The following is a 24,090-nucleotide window of genomic DNA, read 5'->3' on the forward strand; positions in this document are numbered from 1 at the left end:
GGTTCCATATCTGTGTCTATAAAAGTAATTATACACCTAGAGCCCAAGTGAGAAATTGTTGGGGTGGTTTTGAGCAGAAAGATGGGTGACAAAGAAAGGGTGAAGTTCTAATGCTTGGGAAAGTATGGTTGGACACATAGAGTAGCTGAGCTTGGTTTGTTGGCTTCTCCCTTCACAAAAAATACCTATGGGGAACAGAAATGAAGGCAAATACAGCAGAGTTCAAGGGTGGTGCATCCCTAAGAAACTGGGGAGGGGGACGGGGACCGAGCACTAGATTGGGTTTATACCATATGACTAATCACTTTTGTTGCACGAACCCATCTTTGATTCATCAGAATCAGGTTTCGTTCCTGGCAACGCAAAATTTATTCAGATACAAGGAGGATGCAAGTGTTTGAAGATCACAGACCTCTTGATGAGGCAAGAAAAAAGTTCTCAGCTATTTCATGTTTCTTTTCCTTGAGGGCCAACATGGCAACCATGCTTTAAGCCATAGATCTACTGAAATCTAGCGAGAAAGTTAGTTTAGACATCTATGGGCCTTGTAAGTTGAAGTGAATTACAGTAGGATTTATTTCCAAATCAACGTGCAGGGGATTCAACTAAAAGTTAGGGCTGCAAGTTTATGTACCCTTACATGGAAGTAATGCTTACTTAACTTCTGAGTTACTTCTGAGTAAACATGTACAGGATAGCACACATTATCCAATCCCTAAGCTCTCAGGGCATGGTGTTAAGAAGAGGTAGCAACCCTGTGGACCTCCAGATTTTGTTGGACTCGAACTCCCATCAACCCCAGGCGGTGTGGTCAGTGGTGATGGAACCTGCAGTCCCACAATGTTTGGAGGACCACAGGTTAGCTACCCCTCATCTTAAGGCAGCTGATGAAGTTACTTTACTTAAGCTAAGCAGGCTTTTCTAACAGAAAGCCAACATGCTCAATTCTCAAAGGATTGGTTTGTGCCCCCTTAGACATATATATTCTCTGTACTTTCACAAAACATTAGGATTCCCCAAATATGCCAATACCTTGCTCCACACTGACCACAGCTTGACTCCATTTCTGCCAGAATTTGCCACATGAGTTCATTATTGGAAGGCTTCCCTCCCCCCCAAAAAACCCCCACTCTACTTCACATTTCAGACCACACATTATTATTCAAAAACACCCATAGCTGATTATTATGATGTAACAACAACAAACATTGCACACTGGCACTCTCTATTCGTAATTGCCTTGAATATATTTAAGAGCAAGCCTTTTGAACCATGCTGCGATCTTGACTCCCTTTCTCTCCTATGCACACACACTGAAAACTCTACCCTCTACCCCAAAACCCTGACTTGAAGTTACCCAACCTTAGTTGTGCCACATCCTCACATCTGCATTATAACAATAACACTGACTTTCGCTATAAGGGTGGTATACACACACACTCAACAGCTGTATAAATGCTCTTTATTACTATTGTGTTCTTGTCCTGCCTGTGTATGATTTGACCAGTTGGCCATTGTGGGGCAGAGGATGCTGGACAAGAAAAGCTAACCCAGTAGCCAGGCTCGCCTGACATTCTTATTTACACTGGTCCTTTTGCCTGCAACACTGACCTCTTTGATGCAAGCAAGGTGGCACAATCTGTGTCACTCAAGTGGCCCAGCAGTCAGTATTCCGCATCGTCAATAATTTGTGCTTGATGACAGTTACTTTAAATAATTCAGACTAACAATGTTTATTCGTGTTGAGCATGAAGCCATGAAACACTTTAATGTCTGCTTTTTACAGGTCAGTGACAAAAAAAGCCCCCAAACATTGTAAGTTATTGGGTTCTAATTCCTGCCTCCCCCCCCCCCGCCACACACAAATGGTTCAGACTCACAACCAAGTTGTCTGTGTGCCCAGGAATGCCTGTTTTGGGCTTCTGATTATGCAAGTGAGCCCCCCCCAAGAGAATTCTGTCAAGATAGGAAGGCAGCAGGATGTGAGACCATCTAGGTTAAGGTGTGTAATTCTTCCCTTGCTGTAATTCAATCATAAAAAGGGTCTTGAGGGAACAGCGAAAAAATGGGGATGGTTGCCTAGTGTTCTGAAAAATGGTGCGGGGGCAGAAATTATGCTCCATGCATCTGGGAGTAATTTGAAGCTGAGTCTTACAACAGGAAATTGTCTGATCAAGGTAGCTTTCTTGCCTGCTTCTGTCGGATACTAATCTGACATGCTCTTCTGGGGGTAGGAGAGGGGGAGACACCAAACATTCCAGAACAGATTACCTTATTTTTAATTTAATTTTATTTTTTGCATTTGGGTGAGGGAAATGGTTGGCCTCTAAAGATTTAAGAGCAGCACTCATGCAAGAGGTTCTTAGACAGAAAAGAGGAATGAAATGGAGCAACCAGCCTCATTCCCGCAGTAAAATCAACACATGCACCCCCCCTCCCATCTATTCCTCCACCTCTCGTTCTGCAGGAAAGATCCGCATTAGGCCTCAACCACTTTTTATGCATAGCAGCAATTAACAGTTCTCTGCATAAGTGATCTCTTCCTTGCCAGAGAAATAATACTCACTGTTATTAGAACTATAGTGTACAGTTTTGTGAATTTGTATGTGTGTTTTGGTTGCTTTTGCCTACAATTCCTTTTAAGGAACATTTACAAGGGAAAAGCATTGTGAACACAGCATCACCAATCCACACAATGCTTCACAGCACAACATAAATGAAACAAATCCTACCACCTACAAGGCATTTAAAATCTGCATCTCTACGAATGGAGGAAGAGATGGCAGAAAGAAGAAAGGGAAACAGAGGGTGAATGCACAGAAAAATGCAGTTAGGCTGCCTTTCAGCTAGTGGATGGGGATTCAGGGGTTAAAGGCTTAGTGGAAGAACATCGGAAGCTGTCTTGTACTGAGTCAGGACACGGGTCCATCCAGCTCAGTCTGGTCTACACTGACACCTTCCAGGATTTCAGACATTTTACCTTTTGCTTGCTCTATCAAGATGTAACTTTTGTATTTAGCAGCCTGTGGCTCTCCAGATGTTGCTGGACTACAGCTCCCATCGTTCCTGACCATGGCTCGGGCTGATTGCAGTTGTTGCTCAGCAATGCCTGGAGATCCATAGGTTCCCTATCTCTGCTTTAGCTCATGGGTAACTACAAGCGTCTAACTCAAGTGTTTTCCAAAGTTGGGTCTCCAGAAGTTTTTGGACCACTACTCCCATCATCCCTAGCTAGCAAGAACAGTGGTCAGGGATAATGGGAAATGTAGTCCAAAAATAGCTGGAGACCCAAGTTTGGGAAACACTGCTCTAAGTGAGCTAAGTGAGAACCTGCTGGGGAGACCTTTAAACCATCTCCAGTATAACAGATGTAAACTTTGCTATTTAGAGTTACTGGAATAGGGAACACACAGAACTATAGGAAAGAAAATGAGCCCATGTCACAAAACTCAGAATGTGAGTAGGCAGCCTGAGCCACAAACATGGATACACAAATGGTGTGGGTTCAACATGACTGAAAGAATACATATCCCCACTAAGTATCCTCACTCACAAAGTAACATCAGCAAGGTTGAGAAAAAGACCTAACTGGTAGTTCCAGTTACAGTGGTACCTCAGGTTACATGCACTTCAGGTTACAGACTCTGCTAACCCAGAAATAGTGCTTCAGGTTAAGAACTTTGCTTCAGGATGAGAACAGAAATCGTGCTCCAGCGGCGCAGCAGCAGCAGGAGGCCCCATTAGCTAAAGTGGTGCCTCAGGTTAAGAACAGTTTCAGGTTAAGAACGGACCTCCGGAATGAATTAAGTACTTAACCCGAGGTACCACTGTATGTTGAATTACCTCCTTGGGGAACCTCATCAGTTCCAGTCCTTATTTCTCTTTAAAAATTAATCCTACAGAGTAGCGAAGGTGTTCCTGTATTCTTGTTCGAACATGCCTTGCTATTACACCCAAAAGACCGAGATTTTTAGCTGGCTCTTTATTTCTGCTTGTGATGCTCTTTCATTACAGTTCCAATACTGTTTTTATAAAATGATTATACTTTTATACTTATACGTACAGTATAAGTATAAAAAGTACATTGAGTTCAAGAAAGACAGGACACTTTTAAAATCAGAATTTAAGCTAGTTTCATTTCACAGAAGCCTCCGGATAGCACCCTGATCCTAAGACTCACCAGTAGTGCATCAAGTGCTTAGGATGAGGAATGCCTAAAGCTACACCAGAGTAAGTTCACAAAATATAGCATTGTACTGGCAATGCAACACACCGGTGCCACAGACCAGCAGACAGGGCCGAGTTTGATAAGCTGTCATCCTCAGAATAGGACTTATTTGAAAGCAAATGCCACTGAAATCAATGGGACTTACTGATAACCAAGTATGAGCAAGACAGAGATGGAGAACTATTCAAAAGGTAACTTTGTTTAAGTGCTTTGTGGAGTATAGTTCTTTGTGGTGAAGTTCTCCTTCACCATTTTACCTGTCTATTTTGTTACTCTGCTATCCAGTCTTTCCTCCAATGCATACGTGGTGTTCTTAGATGGTCACCCATCCAAAAACTAGCCACATCAAGATATAACTAGTTTCATCAACGTGGTGGCCTCATGTGCCTTCAGAGCACACCCTGAGACCAGGATGGAAGCCAATAGGCCCTTTACATATCTATCTGGAATGACGGGGGGATGGGGACTGCAGCACAGCTCCTCCTCATACACCTCCAGTACCTGTAAAAGGAAAACCATTGCCTCCAGGTGACTGTAGACCTACCATGCCAACACTGTTGGCACAGGAAGTTACGGCATCAAACCAGTTTCCTATGTGACTGCTTCACTTCCAAGGTCATAAGAACAGGAGGGGACATGATGAAACTACACAATGCCAGCACCACACCAGGAAGTGTGCAAGAATACTCCATGCAGGAGATCTCTCCAGTGGATCATCCCCTAAGTAAAAGCCACCCCAAAGTGCTCTCTTCACAATATGCATTCCCAACCATGATACATGAGAACTTTAAAAAGGTAAAGGACCCCTAACAGTTAAGTCCAGTTGCAAACGACTCTGTGGTTGCGACGCTCATCTTGCTTTACCGGCTAAGGGAGCCAATGTTTGTCCGCAAATAGATTTTGCGGGTCATGTGGCCAGCATGACTAAGCCGCTTCTGGCGAAACCAGAGCAGCGCACGGAAACGCCGTTTACCTTCCCACCAGAGCAGTACCTATTTATCTACTTGCACTTAGATGTGCTTCCGAACTGCTAGGTTGGCAGGAGCAGGGACCGGGCAACGGGTGCTCACCCTGTTGCTGGGATCCGACCGATTGGCAAGCCCTAGGCTCAGTGATTTAGACCACAGCGCCACCCGCATCTCTTTTATGACATCTTCAGCTGAAGATAATAGAAGGACTAAGCACGGGAAGTTAGTGGCACAGCAGATGTGTTCAATCTGGATTTCATGAAGTCCAGAGCAACCCCCTTTCCATTCTGTGCTTTGCACAGTGAGCTCTTCTAACGCATGACTACAGTGTCTTCAGAGCAGACTGGTTCCCAAATGATATCACAGTAATGATATCATAATAAAACAAGGCCTTCGAGTGGTCCTTGAAGATGAGAGGGCATACATATACATGCAGCAGAATGAGCTGTCTGCAGTTTTGTTTCCAAAACATAATGCATTTGCAAGGCACTACAATATCATTATTCAGCCCTTTCAGGTGATGTGGGGAGGGAATCAGTTCAAGCCTCTTCTACCCATACATGATAGTTACATATTAAGGAATCTCATGTGTGTACTGCTTAGAGAGTGGCCATTTTCTACCCCGATTATCATTCCAGTCAAGCAACTGGAGTCCCGGATCAGACGAAAGAAGCAGTTCCAAAAGCAGCTACTACAGCATTTAGGGTTCAAATTACGACTGTGAAAATACTAGAATATTATAGACAAAGGGTGGTAGAGATAGCTTTGCTCATGTGTGGTTTTGAACATAGGGTACTTTCAATAACACATATTTCCTGTCACCACCACCTACCCACCCAAAATTTACTGCATAAAAAGACCCTGATATTGCCTTGTAGGTACTTGGGGAATATTCAACACAGTAGTCAAGAGCAGTAAAAGATATTTCAAGAGGAAGTTCTTGTTATGTATAAGGGGTGTTTAAGACAAATCTCCCAAACATGTTGCACTTTGCATCTTCACTCAAACTTTTTATCTGGCTAAGCTATAGAATAAAACAGAAGGCTATCTTAATTACGGTGAGCAGAGAGGGCACCAGGGGTTGCTCTGCTGTCTCCTTTCAACAATGAGTCTCAGAGTCCTGAAGACCTGGGCATTTGGCTAAGAACTAACCAGGTATAGTCCCATCCCCTTCTTCCCTCTTTGCAATAAATAAGATTCGTATCCCAGGAAAGAGCTATTCAGAACCATGCATTGAAACCGACTCATCATTCTGCTTAGTGACGTATGTGAGAAATTAGGAGGAGATGAAAGGGAAATCTTGTCAATACTACATTTGTAACACTGGCTTCACTGCATAAAACCCACTAGGTTTTGGGTTTTTTAAATAGATTTCTGAAATTCCTCTCTAACACAATTGTTTTTACACTGATATAGTAGCGCCGTTTGAATTGCATTTCAATACATGGAATTTGCAGCAGAAGAGACCTTGCAGCTTCATTTGGAAGGAATATGGGCCCAATCCTGCAATTTATTTACCCCCTGGCAAAACACATACCTGCAAAACACATACTACTGTTAGTCAATAAACAAGATGTTGACTTTTTGATTACAAGCTGCTCATAGCAAAGGGCTAGCTATAGTTTGGAGAAATATTCATTTTGTACATTGAGGGAAAGATGACTAGCATTATGTGTTCTTTTCTCTGACCAGCCTCATTCAGAGAGAAATGGACCACCTCTTCAAACAATGAAAGATTTCACAGTTCTGCTGCTAGTCCCATATTTACAGAAAACATCCTATATACAAATGAAGATCAGAAAAGATTCCCCACTTACAACAAATAGGAGAGGGTGGAAGGAAGCAAGAAACCCACTCCTGAAACTATAAATGAAATGTTGTTCATGGACCTCAGTGCCATTAAAGTCAAAGGTCAAGGCTGGAATTTAAAAACACAACTTTACTTCTACATCCCTGAAGTACCTGCAAGTGAATTTTTATTCTTGTCTCTCCCCTGTACCATAGCAGCTCTGGCTTCTATCATCCACATGTATGCAAAGAGGTTAATGGAATCTGTCGACTGAAAAGACCTTGGAGAGAAAGGTGAGATATCTCTAAGCTAGATGCATTTGCAAAGGTACTAGGCAATTACAATTCAGTTTATGCATAACCCAGGAAAAAACATAATTCTTCTGTACCACTTTAGAACCTTCATTGCAGCAAAATTTGAGCTCTTGAATAACACATATGCATATATAAGATGCACACACGAGCACACAGTCACACTGTACACAAACACACAACCAGGCTTTCTTTGCTGATAAAGAAAACCCCATAAAACAATTCTTTGCCACTTCAGAATCCGAGAGTCACCCAAACACACTATATAAACCCACAGGTAAAAGAAATCTGAATCACAAATATATGAAGGGTTTGTGTCAATAGGAAAAGGTATCTGCAATGTTTCCCTACTGCATCTTTAATGAAAGGGGAAATCCTAGTTGTGTAATAGGAGCTATTACTGTTTGGAAATTTTTGTTCTGTAAAGCAGCTGCACTGCCCAAACAATTGAGCAAAATCTGACACCAGCCTATGCCTTCCTAGGAAATCATTCTTTCCTGCTTTGGCTATCGCAAACATATTTACAACCGGCAGAAAACAACCAAGGCATGCTTTGCAACAAATAGGGGGGGGGAGAGAGTGGCTTGTGTTTTCAAAAATGTAAACTTCTTCTGACGATATATCATCACACATAGCAGAAAGGAAGCTCGGAAGCAGGGAACTGAACGCCTCTTGCCTAGGCAGCATTTCGTTTCTCTGGCATCCTATGGAAATTGGAAATACACCGGGGAAGGGATTTCCCCACCCGCCCACTCCGTCAGATTGCAGCGGCAGTATGCGGGGCAGGATCCTTGCTCCTAGGACCATCTTCCTGCCGTCTTTTGAAGCGGATTGCACACCGATGGAGACGGCAGCGTTAAGCGGGGTGTATGAAGGCTCCAAATAAATGAATTTCTCATCTTTGGGGCGGCGGGGGGGCTGGCTCTTTCCTCCTCGCCTCCCTCCCCCTTCCCCTCCCCTTCCTGACTTACTCTGGTCTCCTGCTCAAGACGCCTTTGGCGATGGCCGGGGGTGGTTTGTGCTGGAGCAGGACCGCGCAACAGCTCTTCTCCCTGCCGTCCTTCTCGGGGTGGTGGTGGTGGTGGTGGAGCGGAGGGTGCTGGTGGGGGGCGGGCGTCCGGCTGCCGCTGGGGCTGGCCTGAGCTTGCTTGCTGCTGCTGGGAGGCTGCGGAGGCGCCGGGAGCTGTTGCGGGTGCTGAAGCTGCTCCTGCCGAGGCTGCTCCGGCGGTGGCGGCGGCGGCAGCGGCGGCGAAGGCTGCTGCTGCTGCTGCTGGCCCTGGGGAGGACCCGGTGGGCAAGCCGGCGGCGGAGCGGGGAGCCTGGGCTGCTGCTGCTGCGGCTGCTGCGTGGGCTCTTCGGGCAGCGCGTGCTGCTGGCGGAGGCTGCGGTTCTCGGTGCTGAGCTCGTCCAGGCGCCTCTCCAGCTCGTCGATGCGCTGGCGCTGCGTGTGGATGAGGCTCTGCTGGTTCTGCACGATGGCGGTGAGCTCCTTCAGGTAGAGCACGGCGCGCACCGGGTTCTCCAGCAGGCTCTCCATGCCCCGCGGCGGGCCCGGGCGCCCGCCTCGCCTCGCCTTCCGCCTGACAGGGGACTCCGGCCGAGGGGAGACGAGGAGCAGCAGCAGCAGCAGCAGCAGGAGGAGGAGGATGCCGCCTCCGCGCCCGCGCGCCTTCTCCTCGCTCCCTCGCTCGCGTGGACACACGCGCACACGCAGCCCAGAGCCTACACACGCAGCAAGGGCGGCGGGCGGCAGCCTCGCGGCCTCCGCGTCACGCGCAAGCGGGGCGGGCCCAGGGCGGAGACGCGCCGCCCACCCGCTCGGGCGGGAAGGAGACCGCGAGGCCGGGGCGCTTCCCCCGGGGAGAGGCGGGCGAGGGGGCGAAGTTGGCGGCGAGCGTAAGGCGAGCAGGGCTGGAGAGAGGCTGGTGGGGAGGAGCGCGTGACGAGACTTTCTGGAACAGGCCTGCCCTCCTCGCCCCTCCCGCCCCGCGTAGCCCGGCGAAGGGGGGCGAGGGAGAGAAATTGGGGTGGAGGAGGGCAGCGGGGGGGGGCGGGCAAGAGAGGCGGCGGGAGAACGAGAGCGCGAGCGCGGGGGCAGGACGGAGGGGAGGCGCGGGACGGAAGGGGGGGGAAAGGTGAGCGGAGTCACGAAAGCAAAAGGAGAGGGTCCGGGAGCGTGAGGGAGAAAGGGGGCCCTTTAGAGCGGGAGGAAGGAAGGCAGACGACGTGCGGGGAAGCAAGGATGTGGGAGAAGGAAGCGAGGTAGGAAAATGAAGGGCTGTGTGGAAAAGGAGGGGGCACAGGGCAAATGGCCTCGTGCGCACCTCGAAGCCCACTGCTTCCCTCGGGGGATTCTGGCCATTGTAGTTCGCCCCTCAATGAAATACCGTTCCTAACAACGCTTTAACCAACCACAGGGCCCAGAATTCTTTGAGGAGGGGAAAATGTGCTTCAAATGTGCTTCAAAGGTATAGCGTGCGTGCAGCCTAGACCTTTTCACTGTATACTGTGGCTGCCTTCCACCCCATTTCCCCCCCCCCGCACTCCCATCAACACCAGAAGACCTGTTCAACGTGCCCCTTGGTGCGGACAGAAGGAGTTGGCCATTTCTCTTGTGCGCCCCCTCGAGAGGCCTGCCTAGACCCATCCTTGAGCAGATTCCATTCCCTGACCGAAACGTGGCAATTTGGGGAGCTTTCGACAGAAACGGTTAGCTAGTCGTGGGCTGCTGTGTATTCTTCTTATTCTGCAGCTTTCAGCAGCCAATTGCTGCTGTGTTATTTGCTGATCTTTTTTACTTTTCGTTTTGCATGATGGGTGGGTTGGTGCTTCTTGTTTAGATTCCTTTTGGAGGGGAAAGCAGGACACCATATATATCGTATTTCTTAAATATCAGCACTTAGTCAATAGCATGAAAGATTCTTCATTTTCTTTTCTAGAGAAACTGCTGTGTACCACCTCTGCCCAGATTTACTCTGCTTCCCTCGCTCTCCTGTTTCCCTCACTGCCTTTCTTGCAAATGCCATGGAACAGTTCCGACTTCCAGCCCCGTGAGCAAGAGGAGCTGTTACATCATAGAAACCCCACAGCCATCCGATGCGGCAGGCCTGGGTTGCTTTCATTTTTCCTCATCGTAGGAACTAATTTTCTAGATTTTGCCCTTAATATTCCAGGCCAGCGTTTTATACAAAATGTGCAGAATAATTCTGGCATGCTTTTGACTGGCATTCTCAATAATGCTCTGGCATCCACTTCCTCTCCTAATATGGAGCAGCTGGAAGAAAAGAACATAAATCCCTATGAAACAAAGGTATATTTATTAGTAACAGAAATATTGCATCCCCCTCCTTCCCTTAAAGTTCTGCGTGAAAGTCTCCTTTACTGGTGTATTTTATTCTCCTATGCTTATTGATATAATTCCCCAGTTTGCCTTTCTCCATTTTCTGCTTAATTTCTTAAGGATAAACGTTATAGCTCAAACCAAAGTGAGAGTTGCACTTCTCCTTCTTCTGCTTCTACTTCTGGCTTGGAACCTTTACCTGCAGTCTCAGAAGAGTGTGATATTGTCCTGGTTATTCAGCCAAGCAGGGAAAAGAATTTTGTATATGCTCAGGAGAATGGAACCTCTTGTTGTGCCACTGTATACCAGCTTTTGGGACACGGGTGGCACTGTGGGTTAAACCACAGAGCCTAGGGCTTGCCGATCAGAAGGTTGGCAGTTCGAATCCCCATGACGGGATGAGCTCCTGTTGCTCGGTCCCGGCTCCTGCCAACCTAGCAGTTCGAAAGCACGTCAAAGTGCAAGTAGATAAATAGGTACCGCTCCAGCGGGAAGGTAAACGGCGTTTCTGTGTGCTGCTGTTGTTCACCAGAAGCGGCTTAGTCATGCTGGCCACATGACCCGGAAGCTGTATGCCGGCTCCCTCGGCCAATAAAGCGAGATGAGTGCCGCAACCCCAGAGTCAGCCACGACCGACTGGACCTAATGGTCAGGGGCCCCTTTACCTTTATACCAGCTTTTGGGGAACGATTCATGTCCTGCTTGCGTAGCTTGTTAGAGGTATCTAGTTAGCCACTGTGAGAAGCCAGGGGGTTGACTAGATCAGGGATGGGGATTTTTTTTCAAGGGCCTCATGCCATTATAAGGAACCACATGCCAGTGGTAGGTGAGGCCAGAGACAAAAAATGTGGGGAGTGATTCTAACCTTTGTACAGTAGGCTGCATTCCAGCCATGCAAGAGCCAGGGGTTTCTACACCTACACACACACACCTGCTTGGAATCAGAATTGTAGAGTTAGAAGAGGTCCTGAGGGTCATCTAGTCCAACCCCCTGCTATGCAGGAGTCTCAATTAAAGCATACATGACAGGTGGGCATCCAGCATCTGCCTAAAAACCTCCAATGAAGGAGAGGAAGTTCTCCACCCACCCTCCATTCAAGCAAGCAAGAGGATTATTGCAGTTTTTAGGACACATTCCAGGGAGGCAAAAGCACATGGGCGGGGGCACAGAACAGAGCTGGTGAAGAGTGTGGCCTGGAGAGACTTTTGAGGGCCAGAAAGGCCCCCAAGCCTAAGGTCCTCCAGTTCTGGACTGGATGGACCCTTGAGCTAATCCAGCAGGGCTCTTCCTATGCCTGCCACTCGCTGTTGGGCATTTTGTATGTAGAAGGAGGGCCTGATAAATTTCAGGGCCCCTGTTTTGTAAGCCACTTTGAGTTTCCTTTTGTTAAAAAAAAAAAAGGATGGTGACTTATAGATTCAGTAAATAATAGGGGGTGCAATGTATCTGCATACTCTGCGAAACAGAAACACATTGCCGGTCGCAGGCCATTCGGAGCCAAAATGAATTGCTAGAGTTGAGCCGGCAACAGAGGCCAATGTCCAAGGAGGCCATTCAACATTAGGATGAACAGATGAAAGAGAACAAGAGCCAAAGGTAAGAACAAAGTAAGAGATAGTGCAGGTAGTTTAAAAGGGCTGCTTCAACCATGATCGTCATGAACTATCTGGTTGGCAGACTCCAGTCCTGTTCTCAATGGATTCTCACCTGTTGTCCCAGCTCTTGATGAAACTCTATTCTTCCAGTTGCATGCTGGATGGCAGCCAAGGCTCCTGGAAAAAACCTGAGCTGTAGTGTCTCGGGTGCAAATGCTGTAACTTGAATGTTGACACAGAACATTACTACTTCATATTTCGATGATATTTCTGTGTTCTATTGTCATAGAACATGTGAAAGTTTGAATTGACTCAATTCCCACTGAAAATTGTCAGGAAGATTTGGACTAATGTATATATTGATAAGTGGCATGCCACCATCATAGTGTTTCTCACAGGAATTTAAATTAGTGGGTTGGATTATCTGAGAGTGAGAGATAAGGGGTGAGATTCTTCACCCTTGGCAAAGATGGGCTCAGGCTGTATAAGTGGGGGGAGGGGAGTGATATTTCATAGTCATAATTCGTACGATTTAACAAGCTTCAATAAAAGCTAGCTGTACTTTTCTCTTTCTGTTAATTTTGGACAAATCTGTTAATGCTGTGGATTTATAGCCAGTTGCTTCACGTTCAATTCCACATAGCGCTAAGACAAATCATGGCTATGCATGAGCCATGTAGGTACTCAGAGGGAAAATAATGACTGCTTCTCTCCTCTCCCAGTCCTGCTACTTCTGTGCTAAGCTGTTGTTCGGCTTAGTTCACTCCAAAGCTGGCATAGGCGAACTCAGCCCTCCAGATGTTTCAGGACTACAATTCCCATCATCCCTGACCGCTAGTCCTGTTAGCTAGGCATTGTGGGAGTTGTGGTTCCGGGCTGGGTTTGTTTATGCCTGCTCCACAGTGTGAGCCATAGACCAGGTTTGTTCATGGTTTATCATTTGCAGTTTGCCTGGTGGTAGAGATAAGCCACAAGCACGGGGTCACACATAATGCTAAGTCAAACCATGGTTTAGTTCTAGGTAGCATAACAGCAGTAGAACCAAGGGAGGAGTGAAGTGGCCATAATTTTTGCTCCATGCACTCATTAGTGTTTAGGCATGGTTTGGTTTATTATTACATGCCAACCAAGCCATTCGGTTGATAAATACTTATTCATTGATTCACATGATCAGAAAGAAGGGGGTGTCTTTAAGAATGCAAAATTCTATACAGTGATGGGGGCGGGGGATACAGTTGGCTATAAATTGTCTTTCAAAGTAACCAGTGATGAGTTAATGCACTCCAGGAAAAATATGCTCTCCTAGAACATGGCAACACTACATCTGACAAGTTGTTGTTGGGGCAGGAAGTGTACAAATAATTTGGGGGAGGGGGAGTTTCCTACTCCATCATTATGTTGGGTGAAGGATGTTTTGTATACTACAGCAACAGGAGAGGGGGTGGGTTGCATCTCTGCAACCATAGGGTGCTTTTAGACAGGGGCTTAGTTAATGGACTTTTCAGGTATTGCAATTTATGGGATCCCCCCCCCCGCCGCCGCCCCTGGGAAGGGCCAATCTGGATTAAATGGGGAGGGAAATAACAGACTCAATTTGATGCCAACCATGCCATATGGATGCTGCAAAAATCAAATAAAATGCATGCATGAAGATCACCAATTCCACAATAAATACCTGTCTGGAAACACCCACAAAGAAACACTGCACCCCCTGCAGGGTTTATGCCAGTGGGTGCCAGGAGACCCAGTTTCAGCATATAGGGCAGGCTTTGCTGCAGCAGAACCCCAACTTTGCTTTTCCCATGGGATTAAATAGTAACCATTCACATCTATGGGAGAAATAAAGAGAGACCCCCAATGACCTCAACCATTGAGAATCAAGCCTAGTCCTACCTGAACAGCACCTTGTGTTGGTTCCAACCTGTGTTCTGTTTCTTGCCCACACTGCACCGTGGAGGAATTATTGGAAGCTGGCTTCTATATCTACAGGTTTCTTATGTTTCTTTTGCAATTTCCCAGAAGACTGAGCATTAAGTATGATCAATAAGCCTACAGTGTGTTTCTGTTTGGGGTTTTCCCCCTCCTTTCCTTTAAAGCAAAATGAAAAATGTTGTCTTCCATCGAAACTGGCTATCATCCAATTTATCTCATTAATGTGAGGGAGGCAGCTTATGAATGGCACAGCTCAAGCAGATGTGTAGACAAGACCAAATAGAAAACTCTTACAAGCTACCATTCAGGCAGCTTCAGGAAGGTTGCTCCTTCTCCCTAGAGATGTTCCAAGGCAAGACAGGAGTTCCTACACAAAAGTACCTTGGTGTCAGAATTTGCACAGGCAGAGCTCTGTTCATCAACATTCTGTTGCTGACACCATCATCCTGAGCAGGCAGAATATCAGGCAACAGCTGGAGCACAGGGGGAGAGATGACAGACAAGCAACGGCCAGTTTTTACTCTGCATTTGTGCTTGTGTGTGTGCACGCGTGAGTGTGTACATATAGGAAAAAACAGTTTAATAAGAGCACAGCAGCCAGCATTATAGGAAGCAAAGCTGCTTAGCTGGATTGAAGCATCTTAGGTGATAAACCTGCATCTGGGCTGTACCACTTCAGCAAGGCCATTAAATGGCCCTCCGTCCAAAAATACCCCTCCACCCTGAAAACTAGATATCCATGAGAAGGGCTCTAGCTTACTTGTTCCCTGATATGTTAGCTTACTACATGGAGCGAGTTGTTTTGTATACTGAATTTAAGATTCAGTTGCGAGAACTACCCCCACCCAGCCCTGGCTGTCTGAAGTGGTGCAGCCCAGACACAGGTTTAGCACCTTAGTGAGAAATAGGCTTGAGAAGCAGTAAGAATTACCTAATGCAGGACTTGGAGCAAGGGATATGAACTGGATTTGCAGATGGTTTGCGGGAGCTCAGTCCACATTGAATGGGAAAATGCCTGGAGTAGAGTTGGGCCAATGGGAAAGAGGAAAGAGAAGAATGCCTGAGACAGGAACTGCAGGGCTTTGTTCTGAAGAGCCCTCCTGGATCAGACCAAAATCTAGATCTTGTTGGCCAACCAGATGCCTCCATGAAGCCTCTGAGCAGGACACAAATACAACAGCCCTCTTCCACTCTTGGTCCCCAGCAGATGGTACCCCTTCACATTTACTGACTTTGAACATGAAGATTGTATAAAGCCATCATGACTAGTAGCCAGTGATAGTCCTCAATAAATTTGCTGGCCCACTCTTGATGCTGTCACCCCCACCCCAGTCTTGTGGCAGCTTTCATTCCTGTATTTCATCCATGTTATTAATTTGCATGTTAAGAAGTCACAGTGTGGGTCCAGGATTTGGGGAGTGTTCAGCAGTTTATTCCCAAGACATAAGCAATCAGAAAGACCTCTGGGGTTATATAAGTCTGACTCCCATCCTGCTGTTGCAATTATTCTATGAAAAACTGCTTGCTGTTTGCTATAGGTCAGCTGCCTTAACCTACACTTCTCACTGCCATCAGTGTGTTTTTTTCAGAATTCACACACACACACACAACACATACACAGATACCAAGAAATATATCTATATATCTATTTGGTTAAGACTGTGTGCCACAGTGCCATCTAGTGATCTATGCCATGGCAACAAATAAAAACGATGGCTTCATTCTTCCTCCATTCCCAAGTACTGTGACCAGCCTAGTGTTACAGCTGAGAGATCCAGAGTCACACAGGGTGACCAGGTCTAAGGTGGTAGGGCTCCTAAGTCATTAACAGTAATGCAGAAAAGGGAATGTCAACAGATGCAGCTCCTTTTTTTAGCCTTGCATGCCAATATTAAACAGTGGTACACTAATTACAGTTGTGCCTTGGAAGTCCATTCTGGAAGTCCATTCGACTTCCAAAATGTTCAGAAACCAAAGTGCATCTTCCGATTGGCTGCAGGAAGCTCCTGTAGCCATCAGAAGCTGCTGGAGCCCCGTTGGACGTTCAGGTTCCTTTTTAAAAAAAATCATCTTTATTGAATCAAAACACAAATATATATACATACACAAATGCAAAAAAGAAAAGATCAGGACAAGAAAAGAAAAAGGACACAAGGACAAAAACATACAAAACAAGAATTTGCATTATTATACAGTCGTTCATTGAATTTCTAAATAAAAGACTTCCAATTTTTCTCATTGTACTTGTATTATTGTTTACGTTTAGTGCACAGCCTTCTATTACTCTAATTTGTTTTCGGGTACTCCAATAAATTAGCATTTGCATATTGTAATTTACAAGGATCAGTTTAATTCCGCAAGGAGATTGTTTGGACAAAACGTTTTTAGGTAATCTTTGAATATTTTCCATTCTTCGCCGCACCACCGGAGCACAATTTCTGTTCTCATCCTGAAGCAAAGTTCTTAACCTGAGGTACTATTTCTGGGTTAGTGGAGTCTGTAACCTGAAGCGTATGTAACTTGAGGTACCACTGTAGATATTCTTTCCAAGATCTTGTGTCCATCTCACCATTACAACTTTAACTTGCTCTTCTTTCACTTCCCATTCTAATAAATAGTTGTATATTCCTGAAATATGCTTTCCTTTATTGTGAGTTAGCTCTTTTTCAAACTTGGAAGTTTCTTTTGCCAGACCATCTCTCTTGTCTAAACTCAATCTTTGGTTTATTTGAAAATATTGGAGCCAGTCTGTCAAGTGGCTTTTAATTTCATCATATTTTTCAGGATTGGCTTATCTTCAACAAATACTAGCAGTACTCGATAGGTGGGCCATTCCTTTTTCATATTCCTTTTTTTGACTGCTATGGCTTCTGCAGGAGAGGTCCACAAGGGTTCCAAAGAACATTCACAAACCGGAACACTCACTTCCGGGTTTGTGGCATTTGGGAGCCAGAACGTCCGAGTACCAAGACGTTCAGGAACCAAGGTATGACTGTACTGTATTTTTAAAGAAGTATTACATGGAGGGGGTGAAATATGAATTGTTTGGGGACTGGTTATCTTTAGAATTACTTCCAACCATGTCAATGTGCCTAATCCTTGAAATTAGCACCAGAGGGCCTGTTTTCCAGCCCATAATAAAGCTCCGTGGACAGAGTTTCATTGGTTATGGCGCCAAAGGGTGTGGAAATCTCTAGGTAAACTATGAAATTCACTCCCACAAGAGGCAGTGATGAACACTATTGTGGGTGGCTTTAAAAGAGAATTAGGCAAATTCATGGCAAATTGTTTCCTGCTTGGCAGGGGGTTGGACTCGATGGCCCTTGTGGTCTCTTCCAACTCTATGATTCTATGATTCTATGATTCTATGATTCATGGACGATAAGGCTATCCATTGTGACTTACTGATGGCTATGTTCTACCCCCACTGTTGAAGGCATTGTGCTTCTGAGTACCAATTGCTGGCAACTGCTGGAAGGGGGGGTGTTGCTGTGCTCAGGTCCTGCCTATGGGCTTCTCCAGTTTAAGATCTTCTTACATTCTCAATTACAGCAGGGCAATAGACCCAGCATGGGGAATCTTTGGACCTGCAGTTGTTGCTGAACTACAACTTCCATCACCCCTTGCCATTTGTCATGCTTGTTAGGGTTAATGGGAGTTGTTCAGCAACATCTGGTGGGCCAGAGGTTCCCCACACCTTCAGTAGGCAGAGCAAAGGCTTGTCATTATGCAAGACTATTAGCCAGGCATAGGCAAATTCGACCCTCCAGATGTTTTGGGACTATAACTCCCATCATCCCTGACCACTGGTCCTGTTAGCTAGGGATGATGGGAGTTGTAGTCCCAAAACATCTGGAGGGCCAATTTTGCCTATGCCTGCTGTTATGTAGTGTAGTTTCACCCTGGGCCAACAGGGGGATACTGTATATAGTTTTCACTCAGGTCTGTAGATAGTTTTCACTCAGGTCCGCGGCAGTTAGTTTAGGCGGGAACTCTGAGCTGTTGTGGTTACAATGTTGACAGCCGGCTGCCTATAAATACAGGCCGGCTGAGCTGTTCACAGTCAGTTCTATTCCAGCTTGTCTTAATAAAGAGCTACTTGAAGAAATCGCTGTGCCGGCTGCTATGTCAACCCACTACTTAATACTGGCGACGAGGATGGGATGGATGGACATCAGAGCACAGCCAGATGCGGCCAGCCTCTGAACTGAGCTGAATCACAGAGCGAAATCACTGAGCGAAATCACTGAGCGAAATCACTGGGCAGAACCAATTCAGAGCTGACTGTTCTGGCTAGAGCACTGTGTTCCATCCATCGCCCTTCACGCCGGCATCGGAATCATGGCTTCACTTGTGCCTCTACCGCCGTTTGCGCCAGCCTCTGAGTCATGGGACTCCTACCTCGCTCGGTTCGACTGCTACCTCCAAGCCAACGAGCTGACAGCAGTATCAGTCGATCGGAAGCGGGGCCTATTTCTCAGCCTCTGTGGGCCTGAGGTGTTTGAGACGGCCCGAGCATTGGTTGCGCCTGAAGCAGTCCAGGCAACACCATGGGACACGATCCAAGAGAAGCTCCGCAACCACTACGCACCAAAGCCGTCCAAGATTGCTGCCCGCCATGCGTTCTACCACCGGAACCAGGCAGAGGGAGAGTCAATCAACAACTACGCCACCGCTCTGCGACAGGCTGCAATGCACTGTGAGTTCCGAGACTTAGACGATGCCCTGATGGATCGAATCGTCTGCGGAGTCCGGGACATCCATCTGCAACGGCGTCTCCTAGCCAAGCCAGACCTCACGCTACAGAAAGCCATTGAGGAGGCTGTGGCCTCAGAAGCTGCTGAACGCTCCGCCCAGGAGATCCGCAAGTCCAGCAGCCCGCGTCTTGCTAGGGGGCCAGTTCCGGTGCATCATGAAGAGGCCAGCAGTGATGAGGCATCCTCCAGTGAAGACGATGACGTGCACCAGACAAAGCGGGAGCGCCGGAAGCTCCAACAGAAGTCCAAGGGCCAACCGGAATGTGCTGGCTGCGGAGGCGACCATTCCCGTGCCAAGTGTCGATTCAGAGACGCCATCTGTAGGAGGTGTTCCAGAAGGGGCCACATCGCTAAGGTCTGCCGATCGGCTCCGTCTGACACCCCCCCTTCATCGACTCGCAAGTTCAAGTCTTCACTCCAGTCTGCCAAGGAAAGTTGTTTCGCTCTCACCAACTGCCGCTGCCCGTCTGGAACCACGATTGGCCAAACCGACTCGTCTACGCGACGCAAGCTGAACGTCACGGTGCTCATTGAAGGAGCTCCATGTGACATGGAGATCGACACCGGGTCTGCCCTGTCCGTCGTGTCATGGAGCACCATCAAAAGACTGGTACCCAGAGTATCCAAAAGGCAACTCGACTCTCACCGCGTACACCTGAGAGACTACCAGGGAAACGACATTCCCGTGGTAGGCGTTGGCCGGTTCCGGATCGCCTTCAAGGATTTTTCGGGCCTGCTCCGGTTGGTGGTGGTCGAAGGTCAGCGGCCAAGCCTCCTAGGGCTAGACTGGTTTGATGCCCTCGGCCTGGAAGTCACCGGCATCAACTGCATCTCTAACGCAGAGACTGAGGGTCTGGTCAAAGACTTTGCCGAGGTTTTTGACGGCACCTTGGGACAATATACTGGTACGCCCATCTCCTTTAGCCTTGATCCACAAGTCGCCCCCATCAAGCTTAAGCCACGCCGGGTTCCCTTTGCTCTTAAGGCTAAGGTGGACGAACAACTGGACAAACTGATCGCCCAAGGAGTTTTGGAGCCCGTTGACCACGCAAAGTGGGAAACCCCCATCGTCACGCCTGTCAAGCCAGATGGGTCGGTGAGAATCTGCGCTGACTACAAGTGCACAATCAACAAGGCACTTCAGCAGCACGCTTATCCGGTTCCTGTTGTCCAACACCTGCTGCATTCCCTGGGTGAGGGTAAGGTCTTCGCTAAGCTGGACCTTGCCCAAGCCTATCAACAACTGCCAGTCGATGATGCCACTGCTGAAGCCCAGACGATCGTCACCCACCGGGGGGCATTCCGTTGCCGCCGGTTGCAGTTCGGGGTGAGTGTGGCTCCTGGCATCTTCCAAAGCCTTATGGAGCGTCTCCTGCAAGGCCTTCCAGGCGTGGTACCATATTTTGATGACGTCTTGGTGTCTGCAGAATCACACCAGCAGCTGTTCGAGCGCCTCCGTGCCGTGCTGACCAGGTTCCAGGAGGCCGGGCTCAAGGTAAAGAGGGAGAAGTGCCTGATTGCCGTTCCACAGGTAGAGTTCCTGGGCTATCTTATCGATGCCTCCGGCCTTCATCCAACCACATCCAAGATCCGCGCTATCCAGCAGGCCCCCACCCCGAAGGACAAAACGGAGTTGCAGGCATTCCTGGGGCTGCTGAACTTTTATAACATGTTCCTGCCCCACAAAGCCACAGTGGCTGAGCCTCTTCACCGACTCCTTAGCGCTAAGACGCCTTGGGCCTGGGGTCATCGAGAGACGGCGGCCTTCAACGCGGTCAAGGCTCTCCTTTCTTCAGACAGTGTGCTGGTACAGTACAGTGAATCCAGACCGCTGGTCCTTGCCTGCGACGCCTCACCTTTTGGCATCGGTGCTGTCCTTAGTCACCGTTTTCCAGATGGAAGAGAACCACCGCTCGCCTACTTTTCCAGGACACTATCTCCGGCAGAACGGAATTACAGCCAGCTCGACAAGGAGGCATTGGCACTTGTGGCTGGAGTGAAGAGGTTCCATGAATACCTCTATGGCAGGACTTTTGACCTCATCACTGACCACAAGCCACTCCTGGGCCTCCTCGCCGGTGATCGTCCAACTCCACCGGTCCTCTCACCACGCATGCTGCGATGGACTGTTTTCCTGGCTGCCTACCACTACCAGCTCATCCATCGCCCGGGGAAATCGATGGGCCATGCCGACGCCCTCAGCCGTTGCCCTCTTCCAGCATTTGTGGAAGACCCGGCTCCAGCTTCATCGCTCCTTCTGATTGAGGATCTTCCGGCAGCGCCTGTATCGGCTGCCACTGTGGCCTCCACGTCTGCCCAGGATCGCACCATCAGCCGGGTGCTCAACTGGGTGTGGAGGGGGTGGCCACAAGGGCCTTTTGCATCGGAGTTCCAGCCCTTCGCAACCAGACAACATGAGCTCTCAGCTCATCGCGGCTGTCTGCTGTGGGGAGACCGCGTCGTGATTCCCCAGGGACTCCGTCAGCGCGTCCTGGAGGCTCTGCACGTTGGCCACCCGGGAATTGTCAAAATGAAGGCGTTGGCTCGATGTTATGTCTGGTGGCCTAATATGGATGATGCCATCACTGCCTGGGTATCCGCCTATCAAGCGTGCCAAGAGTCGAGGCCTGCACCACCGGCAGCTAAGGGACACACCTGGGAGACGCCAAAGACACCCTGGTCGAGGGTGCACATCGATCTGGCTGGCCCCTTTCACGGCCGGACCTTTATGGTAGTGGTGGACGCCTATTCCAAATGGCTGGAGATCGCCCTGATGCCCTCCACCACTACCGAAGCTGTCATCCGGGTGCTGCGAGGCCTGTTTGCAACGCATGGGTGTCCTGATGTCCTTGTCTCTGACAACGGACCGCAGTTCACGTCAGGCACGTTTGAGCGGTATCTTTTGGGACTGGGCATCCGCCATGCCCTAACGGCACCTTTTCATCCATCCAGCAACGGGCAAGCGGAAAGAATGGTGCGCTCGACAAAAGAGGCACTGGCGCGCCTGGACCGGGGAGACTGGCATGAGCGGGTCGCCGAATACTTGTTCATGCAGCACATCACTCCTCATGCGGCCACAGGGAGGAGTCCTGCTGAACTGCTTATGGGCCGCCGCCTCAGGTCACCGCTCGACCGGCTACACCCAGACTTTGCCGTGGCTGAACCCCCAGGCTGTGCCAACGCACCACGGTCATTTGTCCCAGGAAACCAGGTCTTTGCCCGGAACTATGTGGGGGACATTCCTTGGGTGCCAGCCACAGTAGTGGGAGTCACTGGACCTCGCTCGTACCAGGTGGCACTCGAAGACGGACGTTTGTGGCGACGGCACATAGACCAGCTTAGGCGCAGGGTTGGCGACTTAGACACTACCGAGGTGCCCCCAACTGCGTTTGCGGCTCCAGAAGAAACACGTACAGATGGCGAGGCCCCACCTACACCTCCCTCGCAAACTGCCAGCGTGGAGCCGAACCAAGCCGTCTCAGAACAGACTCAGACCACTCCACCTGCGGAGGCTCCACCCACAGCAGCGGATCCAGGGGAGTTGGTTCCAACGCCACCTAGGGTCGCACCACAGCCTCAGCGAGAACTGTGTGGCCCTCCGGACTTGGCTACCAGTCCCCGGCGGTCTGGCAGAGTTTCCAAGCGCCCAACTCATTTAAAGGACTACGTTGTTGGACAGGTATCACTGTTGGTCTAAGTATGGGAAATGTAACCGATATGCTTTTGTGCCTAATTGAACCATTACGCGTAGTGCTGTATATAAGGAAACCATTACGATTGTAACTAACGCCTTATCTCGGTGGGGAGGGGTGTTATGTAGTGTAGTTTCACCCTGGGCCAACAGGGGGATACTGTATATAGTTTTCACTCAGGTCTGTAGATAGTTTTCACTCAGGTCCGCGGCAGTTAGTTTAGGCGGGAACTCTGAGCTGTTGTGGTTACAATGTTGACAGCCGGCTGCCTATAAATACAGGCCGGCTGAGCTGTTCACAGTCAGTTCTATTCCAGCTTGTCTTAATAAAGAGCTACTTGAAGAAATCGCTGTGCCGGCTGCTATGTCAACCCACTACTTAATACCTGCTATTAGCTGTAAATAGGATTTACTTTACCTGTGGAGCAACAGGTGGGCTTCAGTCATTTTCAGGCCTAAGACGAAGGGCAAGATGGTGCCCCCCTGCCCATTCAGTGTATAGAACTGGAACGGAAGTTCAGTCAGACAAGTTGCCATTTGTTCAAAGAGGTATTTTCACTTAGGCATACCAAAATGTCTGGTGTCTTTCTGGATGTCTAGCAACTTTGACTTAACATTTGATCTCCTTGAAGATACATTTTGAAGCAGGCCTCCTGTTGGAGTTAAGACAGATAGTTTTGCCATAGTTTGGTGTCATCTCTAGAGAGATTTAGAGTTTTGTTTGAGTAATGAATGTGAGACCTTTCTTTTACGAGTGTACTACTTTCATATCAGGATCCTGCAATGTTATGAATGTTGATGCTGAAACTTCACATATTGTACCAACGTTATTAAATATTTGTTTCACATGTATCATTTTATTTACAAGTGGCCACTTTGTTTCTCTTCTTTACCTTGTTTCATTATCTCTTTTTGGATTCGGTTGCTCTACACTGTGTTTTGGATTGCTCAGTGCTAAGAGCATCTGCTTCACCTGCAGATGGACCCAGGTTCAGTCCCTGGCATTTATTTATAGGGCTGGGAACACTCCTCCCTGTCTAGAACCCTGGAGAGCTGCTGCCAACCAGTGTACAGACTACAGAGCTCAATGGCCTTTTTCTGTATCAGGCCGCATCCTCTATTCCGTCCCACACCCTTATATTCCCTGATGCAGCTGTAGCATCTCTTGCCTCCTACTGCTGTCGTCTTCTTTCTTCACCCTTGCCTTCTGGGCAACACACCTGGAGCCTTGTTTGTTACAACAGGTGGGGAAGGATGGGAGAAGCTGCAGCTGCTGAATTGTGTGGGAAATTTAAAGAGACAGTGAAGATATCTAGGGCCCAGCAACTCTAGCTAAGCTCTCTTCACTTAAGATTGGCTCTTGTTCTTTTAATGTCCTCAGGAAAAAAGAAGGCTGGATTTCCTTCTACAGACCACTTCTGGACCAGTCTTCTTATTGTGCTCCACTCCTTATTCCTGCCCTCTTCAATCTGGCTTTG

At 48.1% G+C, this 24,090-nt stretch overlaps 1 protein-coding gene and 1 long non-coding RNA gene across 9 annotated transcripts in view; one reads left to right on the forward strand and one right to left on the reverse strand.

Annotated features, from left to right (window-relative positions):
• IQSEC3 (IQ motif and Sec7 domain ArfGEF 3) overlaps nucleotides 1-9,037 on the reverse strand; it is a 147,504-nt gene extending 138,467 nt beyond the window's left edge. For 4 of the 7 annotated variants that reach the window (XM_081209856.1, XM_081209853.1, XM_081209855.1 and 1 more), the window contains exon 1: nucleotides 8,268-9,037. In XM_081209856.1, the coding sequence (XP_081065982.1) occupies nucleotides 8,268-8,833 (566 nt within the window). In that variant the 5' untranslated portion in view covers nucleotides 8,834-9,037. The remainder of the gene's footprint in view (nucleotides 1-8,267) is intronic. The other 3 variants (XM_081209852.1, XM_081209859.1, XM_081209857.1) reach the window with 2 other exon arrangements.
• Nucleotides 9,038-9,495: 458 nt separating this feature from the next.
• LOC308595940 lies at nucleotides 9,496-10,672 on the forward strand. Of its 2 annotated transcripts, none has more exons than XR_014012238.1 (2): nucleotides 9,496-9,558; nucleotides 10,236-10,672. It is a non-coding gene; the product is annotated as an uncharacterized lncRNA (long non-coding RNA). The 2 variants fall into 2 exon arrangements; XR_014012239.1 differs by lacking the exon at nucleotides 9,496-9,558 and adding an exon at nucleotides 9,586-9,764.
• Nucleotides 10,673-24,090: the final 13,418 nt, after the last annotated feature.

The sequence above is a fragment of the Podarcis bocagei genome (assembly GCF_964188305.1).
Source record: "Podarcis bocagei genome assembly, chromosome: 10".
NCBI classification, from domain to species: domain Eukaryota; kingdom Metazoa; phylum Chordata; class Lepidosauria; order Squamata; family Lacertidae; genus Podarcis; species Podarcis bocagei.